At 36.1% G+C, this 12,034-nt stretch overlaps 1 protein-coding gene across 2 annotated transcripts; it reads right to left on the bottom strand.

The window, feature by feature from the left end:
- Positions 1 to 3,107: 3,107 nt before the first annotated feature.
- On the bottom strand, positions 3,108 to 11,807 carry LOC110704429. 2 transcript variants are annotated; one of them, XM_021882209.1, is made up of 3 exons: positions 10,840 to 11,805; positions 4,882 to 5,154; positions 3,108 to 3,703 (listed from the first exon to the last, which is right to left on the bottom strand). In XM_021882209.1, the coding sequence occupies exons 1-3, from the start codon at positions 11,533 to 11,535 to the stop codon at positions 3,434 to 3,436; spliced, it is 1,239 nt and encodes a 412-aa protein (XP_021737901.1). In that variant the 5' UTR covers positions 11,536 to 11,805; the 3' UTR covers positions 3,108 to 3,433. The 2 variants fall into 2 exon arrangements, with proteins under 2 accessions (XP_021737901.1, XP_021737902.1); XM_021882210.1 differs by lacking the exon at positions 3,108 to 3,703 and adding an exon at positions 3,922 to 4,165 and having other exon boundaries at positions 10,840 to 11,807.
- Between the last annotated feature and the right edge of the window lie 227 nt (positions 11,808 to 12,034).

Here is a 12,034-nt window from a genome sequence, read left to right as displayed (position 1 = left end):
AGCACAACAGTCCTTAAGTCATGATGAAAATGGCAGTACAGGGGCCGCAGATCAGCAGCCCTTGGGGCGAGGTTTTCGGGACAAAATTCCCTCGGTTCGTCTTCGTGATTTTGTGACTCACTCAGTTTTTGCTAAAAATCCGTCTCCCTCCATTCCGTCTTCCAATACTCCTTCAGGTACTCCCTATCCTTTAGCACATTATATAAATTGTGACAAGTTTTCTGTGAATTATTGTAAGTTTCTGGCAGCTATTGTTGGTGGTCATGATCCGAAATCTTTTAGAGAGGCCATGAAACATGAAGGTTGGAGACAATCTATGCAGGAAGAAATTAGAGCCTTGGAGGATAACGGCACTTGGACCTTAGAGCACCTTCCTCTTGGAAAACGTGCTCTAGGGAGTCAATGGGTGTATAAGACAAAATATTTCTCTACTGGTGATATTGAACGACTTAAATCTCGTTTGGTCGTTTTTGGTAATCATCAGCAGGAAGGCATAGATTATGGTGAAACGTTTGCTCCAGTTGCAAAGATGACCACGGTTCGGGCTTTTCTTGCAATTGCAGCATCAAAGAACTGGGAACTCCATCAAATGGATGTGCATAATGCTTTCTTGCACGGTGATCTTGCTGAGGAGGTATACATGAAATTACCTCCCGGGTTTGAAGGTGCAGATCCTTCATTAGTGTGTCGCTTGAGGAAGTCCTTGTATGGGTTGAAACAAGCACCGAGGTGTTGGTTTGCAAAGCTAACAACGGCTTTGAAAGGGTACGACTTCATTCAATCTTACTCTGATTATTCTCTTTTTACATATACTAAAGGCACAGTTCAGATTAATGTCTTAGTATATGTTGATGATCTTATTATTTCTGGTAATCATTCCGCTGCACTTGTTGGTTTCAAGGTGTATCTCAGTGACTGTTTCAAAATGAAGGATCTAGGTCCTTTGAAATATTTTTTGGGCATCGAAGTTGCTCGTAGTGCTTCAGGTTTATTTTTATGTCAACGAAAATATACGTTGGATATTATTTCTGAAGCAGGTTTATTAGGGGCAAAGCCGAGTGGTTTTCCCATGGAGCAAAACCACAAGCTCGGTCGTGCCATAGGTGAGCTTCTTGCGGATCCGGAAGTGTATCGTAGGCTTGTTGGCCGTTTGATTTACCTTGGGGTAACTAGACCGGATTTAGCATACTCCGTTCATATCTTGTCTCAGTTTATGAAAGCGCCACGCATTGAGCATTGGGAAGCAGCTCTTTGTGTTGTTCGTTATTTGAAGGGTACCCCGGGTCAGGGTATCTTGTTGAGTGCTACTAGTGATCTCACCTTGGAAGGTTGGTGTGATTCGGATTGGGCGGCTTGTCCCCTAACTCGTCGTTCTGTCACAGGTTGGTTGGTGTTTTTGGGGCATTCGCCTATCACTTGGAAGACTAAGAAGCAACCAACTGTGGCGACATCTTCTTCAGATGCCGAATATAGGGCAATGTCTGCAGCCACTTGTGAGCTCAAGTGGCTTAAGGGTTTGTTGTTGAGTTTGGGTGTGCAACACCCTCAGGCGATCAAGTTATTTTGTGACAGTCAATCTGCTTTGCACATCGCAAAGAATCCGATCTTTCATGAGAGGACCAAACATATTGAAGTGGATTGTCACTTTGTTCGAGATGCGATTGTTGAAGGCTTGATTTCTCCATCTTATGTTCCTACGACTTCTCAATTGGCCGACATTTTCACGAAGGCTCTTGGGAAGTCACAGTTTCACCATCTTTTGTCCAAGTTGGGCACTCATGACCCTAGTGCTCCAACTTGAGGGGGGTATTGAGGATATATTTTGTGGGATATATTTTGTGGAATATTTGGTATTATCTTTCATATTGTTTCCTAATTTCTAGTAACCTAATTAAGGTAACTCTAGGAATTAGCATTGTATATATATGTTTTGCTCCAATTAATGAAGGGCTAAGCCGTAAGTTTATACAATTCTACATTTTTAGTTGCAACATTTCGCATATTATTACTCCGTTTGACCTAAGCTCACAAAAAATTCATCAGAAAAAAAAACCACACTAGAAATATTATACGAAATATTATTGAAACATGCAAATCAATTAAGATTTCTAAATTAACAATTGCCCCTTAAGATATGAAGCGATAATAATATGATATGAAGGATGCAAATACAACTTCTCTGTAAGAGTTAGCCCCTTCACGCGCATCGCGCGTGTAGGCCACCCTAGTTGAAATAAAAGTCATTTTGGTATTATAAGGGCTTAAGAGGGTTTTTTTTTTTTTTTATTTTATTTTAAGAAATCTTTTATATACTAGTCAATATGAATAATAAAGGTTACTATGTTAAAATTAAGGTCACTATATTCAACGTTACGTCGTACTTCAGATTCATAATAATATTAAAGGTCAAGGTTACTATGTTAAAAATAAGGTTACTATGTTAAAATTAATGTCACTATGTTTAATGTAATGTTAATTAGTCCATGCAAGATTTTTCCTTACAGGGGTTACTTCGTCAATGTTATAGAGGTTACTCGGTTAGTATATTAGGGGTTACTCGGTAAGTGTTATAGGGTTACTCGATCAGTGTTATAAGAGTTACTTTCTCTTTTACAAGCGACCATATGGTGTAGCCAGCCGCATACAAGGCTCACTTATATTTTAAAAAATACTTCTGACATTTTTTTTTTGTTAGTACATAGGAATGATTAGTTTATTGTCATACAAAGATTGTATTTGTGTAAATTTTCATAATGTATGAGAATTGTTCATAATGTATGAGAATTGTTGAAATAATGAAATGAAAAAATCAAATTCCCCTACCACTACTTATAATCAAACACTTTCACGTGTTAGTTAATTAATTAGAAAGAAATGTAAGTTGTAAATGATTTGTATTCTACCAAGAACATGTTGAACAAGTTTAGGAATAATCCCCAACTTTGAACGTGTGTTATCCGAATTAATCTTTTATTGTAACGAAAAACAAAAGTAGTAATATTTTAAAGTTGTCGTAAACCACTTGGATTGAACAAGAAGAGGTATTGATACAATTATGAAGATGGATTTTTAGAAAAAACTACATCATATCTTTGTGAAATGTTGAATAAAATGTAAACAATTGTTTATTTCTTATCTTTAATGAAGGAGCATATAAAAAAAAATCCAAATTTATGTGCTCCATTCAAAAAGTAGGAGAAAAGCTACACTTCAACCCCACCTATTTTGTCTCAGTTGTATCACCTGAGTTTTATGGCTGCTAAAAAATGGTCTTCGTTACAAACCAAAAAAGCCATGAAATCATTCCCCAACTCAGTTATGCATAAGTGCAAGGGACACCCATGTTGAACAGCTTGGGAATCTTCCTAAAAAAGCGAAAAACACAAAGGAAACCTTTGAATATGGGAGTGAAGAACTATCGTAGGATTGACATTCACCGGGTTCTATCCCTTTCAAGCTTCTCAACCTGTTCCTGGTGCTTCCTCTCTGCCTCCTGTAGTTCTCTTTCTTCATCTTCTTCTGCCTCAATGTCGTCTCTCTCTTCCAACTCTTTGGATGCAGCCATTGCCCTAACTACAGGATCTCTTAGCTCTCCGATCAGTCCTCCGCCAATTCTGTACTCTTCTTCATCCCCAATCAAGAATAAACGCTGATCAGGTCCTGATGCCATTGGAATGTCCACAGCTAGTAATTTCACGTCATACTGCCAAATGAATAAAGTCCCACTTTTTAGTCATGCAGTCATCAGCTTAGATTCCACCAAAATATTCTAGTCTAACAAGTAAATATCTTTTGGCTCATACCAACCTAAATACGGAGTAGTGTATATGAATCACAGCTGACTGGGTCAATCATGGACGAAAGTAATAGAAGAATGAATTTAGAAGCATTGATCAAAGGTGTTGGTAAAGAGAATACATAAAAATTTTCCACTAAAAAGATCGCAAAACAGATACTTTGTACAAATGAATCTTCCCTTTAAGCCCCATCAGAATTGAAAGACGGCCTTCCACCACTGTTTCTATTATATTTATTACAATTGAACCCTGCAAATCCACAGCGGGTGATTCTCTCGCTGTGATTTGCTTATATGAATCAAGCAGAAAGATACTTCCAAGATAAAATATTTTCTTCAAGGGGTTATGACTTCCACATCTCCATAAGACTGCAAATTGATTTACATTGCTCAGCACTCCTCAACCTCAATTTGCTAAAACCCATATCTCATACAAATATATAGAATAAAAAACCAAGTTGTTAGAAGAAAATATAAGTAGTCTAAGGAAAAAGTTTGCAAAAAGAGTATCTTCCTCGCAGCAAAATGCAGCATTATAGCTTAAATAAAAAAAAAAAAACTACAAGCATGAACAAAGAGGGTCTTACTCTTGAAAGTAGTTTCAAGAAAGCCCAATGGTAATTGATAAGCTTAAAAAATTTTATGGTTCTGAAGCTAATAAGAAGTTGCAATGAAGACTTCACATACCTAAAAGAGGAAACTAAATTGTTCCAACCTCTAACCATACAAATAACACTGATAAACACGCAAATCTTCAAGACACAAAGGCAGGCTACCGGCTTCAGGAACTTGAAGCAGGCAGTCATCAAGAAAAATACACACACTAACAAAAATCCCAGAGCAGCCAGTTTGTAGTACACATACGATGCATGCAATACATGAAAAATGACCTAGTTTCATAATCATCTAGCAGGGAACACTGACAAACCGTTGTTTGTTATGAGCTAACGACTTTAAGTCCCTATTCTGTGTTTGTGTATGACAATGACTAAGCGTAACTGAATGAACAAGCAACTATGATAAGCATATTACTAACCTCTAGAATTAAGTGATGAGTATAGCTAGCATAGATAATAGAAACAAACCTTGCCATCTTTCTTCTTGACCTGAACACTCACTAAACCTTTCCTTTCAGAGCCCCTTATGGGAAAGATAAGAAAACAACGCTTGCTCCTCAGCCTGGGTTTGAGTTTGGACATTGTAAGCCCACCTCCTGACATCACATATGCTCTCAAGTCAGTTCCAGCAAGAGGGGCACCCAAAACTTCAAGAATGCTGGCAGATGTATTGAGCTCCTTCATGGCCATCCTATAAACTTTATCTGGGTTGATATTATACCTTGAACGGAGATAAAGGCCCTAAAGGAAATATAACGAAGATAAATTAGGGATAAAAATTAATCAGTTTAGGCAGGACTGTGCCATGGGTGACAAGACAATTTAGCTTTAGCTACACAGCACAGGTTAACAGGCTACAAAATTAACACAACTGACAATCTACTGATCTACTATTCCAGAATATAATTCTCCTCCAAGGCTCCCACCCACAAAATAGAAATGATAAGGCCAGCAAACAAAGCCGAGTAGGAGAGAACACTGCTTTTGTTCAATAATTAACAAATTCTTAAGGAGACAAAAATGAGGAAAAGACAGATGCAAGATCTAACTGTGGTACACGGAAGAAGAAAAAAAAAGGTTGACAGAACTCAGTTATCAGTGAATGAATTCCAGATTGAATCATCAATCCAATTTTTTAAACGCTATCCAAATCAGGAGCAAGAGCAAATACAGCGAATTTTATAGCTTACAAATTATCTCAATAGTTTCACGAGAAGACAAGGAATAAACGTTCAATAGTTTTATAACAAGTTTCGTTGACCTTGTTTATACTCTACTGTCAGGTAGATAAACAATTTTCCTAAACAACAATAAGAGCAAAATGATCTTTACATTTGAGATCAACAAGGAGACCAAAAAAAAGTTAACGTAGAATAAAGATATTTTAAAGTGGGTGAAGAGAGAAAACAAAAGGTAATAAGGTGTTAGAAAAGAAAGAGAAAAAGATTGATAAGATAGAGAAGATTTAAAAAATAAAAAATAAAAATAAATAAATAAATAAGTATGTATGGAGTTTTATTGGGAAAATAAAGGAAAGAGTGGAGTTTATTTTTGGATGAAAAGTATTTACAAAATTATTAGACTTACGGCTCTGCATTCCATAAAATAAGTGACCCAGCCAATCCATCCCATATTATCCTTGTTGGTGTGCTCCATGTTCTAAACAGAGCTGTGTTACAAGAATTAAATAGCAGCAACATACTCTAAACAGATGACGAACAGTACCAAAGAAACTATCTAGTCCAAAGTACTCAACTGGAAAAATCTAGACGTTGGGTGGATTTTAAAACTGTTAACACAGTCCAACAACATAGCGACTAATAAATACCACGTTTGAGTCAAAATCGGTAGGAAATTATTATACAATTTCTAAAAGTTAGCTATTAGGATAAGGTGGTCACCAATCAGTATAACCTCACCGAATCACCGCTCATTGACGGTGAAGATAAGTAGCAATAGGAAATACTATTCTTCTCCTTTAGTTTCCCAATCAAGATATTACACAAACAGCGACCAATATAGATGGATAAAAGTCAATCAAATTAGGATTAAGTAGCCAAATCTAATTGCATACGAAGTATAAATCAGTGTTTACTGACAATATAACCAAAAATATAACAATACAAGAAGCATTCAGCAGAACCTAGAGTCTCCTAATTTTAAGGATCATAATTCCACTAAAAAAGGAGCTAGGTTGGAATTCCTGAACCAGGCTCAGCCTATTTCTTAGCCACAATATATCCCATAAAGCAAACCAATAAAAATGCTGAAGAACAGAGTAGAGATCCACGTCATAATCAAAGGGATCTATATATAACATAATGTCCTTAAGAAGGCCACTACAACCAACTCTTCTATATAAGTAGCCAGAAGACAAAATTTAGCTGAACAGGAGCCCTATAACCTTTTGTTACACCAGAGCTTAAAAATGAAGGCATGATATCGATTCTATAGAGCATACGTCATTATAAATGAGAAATTGAATTGAAAAACTGGCCAACCACAGCACAAACCTATGATGCGGTCGACCTGAAGACAACTATTAAAATCTAGCCTTCTTAACCGTTTTGAGAGTTTGACTACATGTCTCTACTTCAAATTAAGCTTACATTAACCTTCTTGGACTCGTTTATATCTCCAGAATAACAACCTGAATTCTGAAGTTGAATACTCAATCCATCAACTGACTTTTTTTGCTTTCAATGGCTTCCAAAATCAAGACAACCACAAGGTGGAATCTGTTCCATAGATTCCTTCCATCATATAGCATATAAAATATACTTGAAAAGGCTCAAACTAAGTTTTGCCATGGTTTACGGCTTATATGTTAAGGTTCAGCTCATCATATATGGTAATAAGGAAACAACAAAAAATTGAAGGGACCCGAGAAGCAGAATTCTTTACCTAAAGAAAGTAAGTATTTTCTCATGTCTTACGCATTCCAGAGACAAATAGAGCTTATATTAGAGAAAAGCTTTTTAACAAAAAAATCATCATTTAGAACACCATGCCCCCTCTCCCATAAAAATGAGAGACTGGGTCGGAATTCACAAGGTCAGGACTCAGGAGCTTCAACTTGTCTTATTCACATTCAAAAAAATTTCATTAATATCAATTTATAGCTTCATCCAAATCACAAATGTTATCCCCATAAAAGAATACTAGGGAGGAAGAGAACACATTTGAAAAATTCAGGATTATTCTAGTGACATAATCTTAAATACTATCAGTTGGAGAATTAGGACACGGAGTAGACTTTTCAGCCTTTTTTGGTTAGCAATTGACAGCTAGTTTGTCAAAACTCATGTGGATATGTGGTATGAATATCTTCATACCACTTCTTCAGATAAGAATTAAACAAGGGAGATGGAGCCTTAAAGTATCCATTCCTTATCTCTGTTTGGAGAAGTAAACACATGTATGAGTTTAAGCTATATAATATATATAGTTTAGGTCAATTCTATTATCTATTTTCTGAAAAAGAGAAGATGGGTGGAAAGAATTTTACAGTAAGGTGAATGGCATCATAACAGCAAGCGAGTAATGTGAAGATTTAAGACCCAGTATGAACATACTGTAAGAAAAGGAAAGCTAGTTGAACAGCAAAACCATTTTCAAGAGTGACCAATTATTTATGGAAAACCCATAAACTAACATTTACACTTTGTTTGGATAGAAGGAAATGGAAGGAAAAGAAGGGAAGAGAAAGGGAGGGGGACACACTCTCTTGTTTGGGTTAAGGATTGGGGGAAGGAAGGGAAAGGAAAGGAGAGGGAGGGATCCATTTTCCCTCTCTCTTTAATAAGCAAAATCCCTACAAAATTGGAGAGATTTGGAGGGAATATGGAGCGCACCTCCCCCTCCCTTTCTTTTCCCTTCCCTTCCTCCTCTTTCCCTCCCCTTCCTTTCCTTCCTTATTCGCTATCAAAACAAAGCGTTAATCTTTAAGCCATATTCTTTTCCAGCAAAAAAAATGTCTGATCAACAAATTATGATAAACGCACAATTAGAATCAAATCTTCAAACCACTATCTTTTTTCTATTCATCATACAGACACCCTGACTGCACAACATATATTTAGTTCTGATTAAAAAGCTTTTATGGTATTTCGGAAACAATCTCAACTCTCCAGTACATCACTTAAATTTCCTATCAGCTCGATGCTCCCAATCAAGTTCTGAGTTTAATACAATAACCCGATGCAATCCTACAGCTGCAAGGTTTAGGGAAGTCCAGATGTACATAGCCTAGCAGCCACAAGGTAGCCCCTTTGGCTCTAGTAGATTGTCACAAGTCTCATGACTTTCACGACCCATGAGTAGGGATACTGATAAAAGAAGCTGCAAACTTCAAGTGCAATTGTATTGAAATATCTTAGAGCTCATAATTTACATTGTTCAGTATCCAAACCACCCTGTCTCTAAAGAATACTGGATCCAGGACAATAATCACTCAAGCAAGATTCAATAAATTCACTGTTAGAATACAAACTTCTGGTAAAGTTACTAAACAAACAATCAACAGCCACTGCATCTTATTGAGATGAAGGCTGAGTCACCCTCTAGAGACTCAACAGAAAAACACAGGTATACTCCTAAAATTCAATATAAATGTAAAAATGTAACATGATGGAGGCAATAGTAATTAACTACTGCAAAATACAGAAGACCAGCCAGAAATGCAAATCAATCAAATAAAATAATTGTTGTTTCTAACTGCAAATAATTTGGCAAAAAGTTCTTATGAAAAGATTGTAATTGAACAAGGCGAATCATTGTATAAAATTTTCTAGCCGCTCCCTAATCTGAGTAATCTCCTTTGCAAAAGCCCACAAAATAGGCTAATTATTCTGCTATATCCTTATCTTTATAATCAATCCGATGAAATAGAAATCGGCAACAAGCATTAACTAAATAGCAAGTCAAGCCACTAGAAAGAACTGTTGCGAACCACAGACACACTAGTATTTATGGACTAATTCGATACGATTAAGAAGAGATCATGAAGACTCCACCTTGTTTCAGTATTATAATTTTGTATGATGAAAGTCAATATATATGTGGTTAATTTTATATGAATAAAGGTAGAATTATAGATGTCTCGAATGATAATGTGATGCTAGCTTTAATATTTATCTTCATGCTTATTTAGTTAAGATAAATATTATTTATATGTTTTTTGTTTTATGCTTAAGATAAATATTGTGTCATACTTATTCAAGATAACTATTCTGTTTTATATAATTATCTTTTGACTAACAAATTGCTGTTTTGTAGGTTCCGAATATATTTAAGCAAAAAGATAGACTTTATTTAGATAATCTTAGCTGTTTTATTGAGCTGTTTTGACAGGCTGTTAATCTACAAAATAGGCTGGAAATATTCAACAAACTAACTGCTTGAAGTTAGATTTTGAAGCCTAGAAAATAGCGGCTGTTTGTGCTGCTCAGTGCCGTTGCAATTCGAATTTCAAAACGGCTCCAAGACTTCTTCGTTGCTCCAGTAGTTTGTTGAAGCTTATAAATTGTGTGAAGCTGCTCAAGTGTTTTATTCATCCAAGAAAAGAAAACACAGTGATACAACGAAATACAAGAGTTATTCAAGCTTCATTTACTTAGTTTTATTTTCTCTCTAAGTATTCATTACCTTATTTGTAATTGTTATTGAGAGAAAAGAAAAAGTATATCTTGTGAGTGAAAAAGAAATATCAAAGAGTGATATTGAACAAGGCGAATCATTGTATTTTGGGTAGTCTTTTTATTTCTAGGAATTGAGTGATTAAAGTGTAATCGGGTGATTACGGAAAGAAGAGGGAATGTCTTCTAGTTACTTTAGTACTCTAAGGGAAAGAAAATAAAATAGATTGAAATCCTAAGGGTTAAACACCTTTAGGCGGAGACGTAGGCATTCTTGTCGAACTTCGTAAAAATATCATTGTGTCATTTATTCTTTTATTTACTGCTTTTCGTTCTTTCTTCTTGTCGCATTTCAAAGTTCATTTCAAATCCTTAAGCCATTTCCAAAGCCTTGAAACCAGAAAGTGAAATCAGTTTATTCCGCCTAGAAACTGATTTCAAGACCTTGAAATTACAGTCTTTGCGAAAAACGACCATACTCTATTCAACCCCCCCTTCTAGAGTATTATTATTGTAATTCTATCACCCTAGTGATCCTTCAGATCAAGAGAACAATAAGTCCAGCAAAACAAAAGCAATGGGAATGAGCAAAGTGAACGTAATGAACAAAAGGGTACCACACAAAAATGGAGCAAAATTCTGCATAAACCATGTTCAGAACACATTACTATCATAGGTGCTACAAGCAATCCAGCACAAAAACAACACAGAACAAGCCAATGTAATCATACGAAACCGAGACAAGAAACATAATGTTCAAATTTAACTGCAGGATATGCAAAGGGCTTACAGCAAAAGCAACCATGGCACTGGAAAGAGCAAGGAATCCATACTTAGCCATCCCCTCAGACAATCCAACAAAAGTATTGGCAATCCCAAACATAATCCTCCACAGTACAATGCAAACAAATACACCTCCTGCCCCCATCATGAACAAGAAATTCCTCTTCCAAAACCCCTCAATTTGCAGCCCAATCACTCCCTTATACCGCGAAAACGTCGAGCTAATAGCTGATAAAGGCTTCTCAACCACTTTTTTAGCAGCATTGCTGTTCAATTTACCTGCATTAAGCTTACTCCCAAGACCTGAAATCTTAGTTGAAAACTGCCTAATATTAAGTGGGTTAAACACCAATTTTTCAAAACCCAATGTTTTTGCAGAAATTCCCTTCAATTTAGCATTTCCAGCCGAGTAATTCCTACAATAAACTCCCAAAAATGACTTGAAAAAACCAATTTTTGGGCATAAAACACCATTTGAAGAAATGGGTCTTGATATTGAAGATGGAAAACCAGGATTTAGGAGGGTTTTGGAAGATTTAGCAGCTGAATTTGCAAACCCATTTGATAAATTAGTTGCAAACCTACGTACATTATGATGAATTGAGGGTTTTGTGATTGAAGAAGAAATCTGGGTTTGATTGTGAATTACATTGAAGTTTAATTTGAGAAGAGTTTTGATGATTCTTTGTTGGGGTTTCGACATTTTTTTTTTCCCTTGAAAATTACAAGTGAATTGAGCTAAAGTTGTTACTTCATTGTTATTGATGGAATTGAGAATCCTTCGATTTTGGGGAGAAATTTGGTGAAAAAAAAAAAACTGCTGATAGCAACGACCTTGTTGCAGATCAAGTCAAGGAAATTGTAATTTGTAACCAAGGCAAAAATTAAAAAATTGGGGAAATCGAGGGAGATTTCGTGGATGGTAGGTAAATTGGGCTTCACTGTTCAGAAATGGTGGATGGCTGAGTAGAGTAGATGATACAAAGTTGTATTGAGCCCAATGTCACCGCTCATCTCTCGGCAGGGGTGAGGATGAGTCGAGTATCCGTACCGTTAACGCTAACGATTCGAGTAATCGATAACCAATATCACCAAAAGTGATATTTATAAATCGAACCGATAAGTTCTAATACCTGGATTTTGGGTACCCAGATTTTTGGATCGATTATCGGGTACCCCAATAAAATATCCAATAATTATAA

This window comes from Chenopodium quinoa, unplaced genomic scaffold (genome assembly GCF_001683475.1).
Source record: "Chenopodium quinoa cultivar QQ74 unplaced genomic scaffold, ASM168347v1, whole genome shotgun sequence".
Classification (NCBI taxonomy): domain Eukaryota; kingdom Viridiplantae; phylum Streptophyta; class Magnoliopsida; order Caryophyllales; family Amaranthaceae; genus Chenopodium; species Chenopodium quinoa.
The sequence above is the reverse complement of the archived record's forward strand: the minus strand, read 5'-3'. Positions and strand labels throughout refer to the sequence as shown.

Bases quoted from the DNA above. Each gene is read 5' to 3' on its own strand.
- LOC110704429 (XM_021882209.1), bottom strand. From the start codon at position 11,535: ATGTCGAAACCCCAACAAAGAATCATCAAAACTCTTCTCAAATTAAAC. The intron at 5,155-10,839 runs GTAAGCCCTTTG...TATTTCCTTTAG, and splicing joins GTGCCATGGTTGCTTTTGCT to GGCCTTTATCTCCGTTCAAG. The intron at 3,704-4,881 runs GTTTGTTTCTAT...TTCATTTGGCAG, and splicing joins TCAAGAAGAAAGATGGCAAG to TATGACGTGAAATTACTAGC.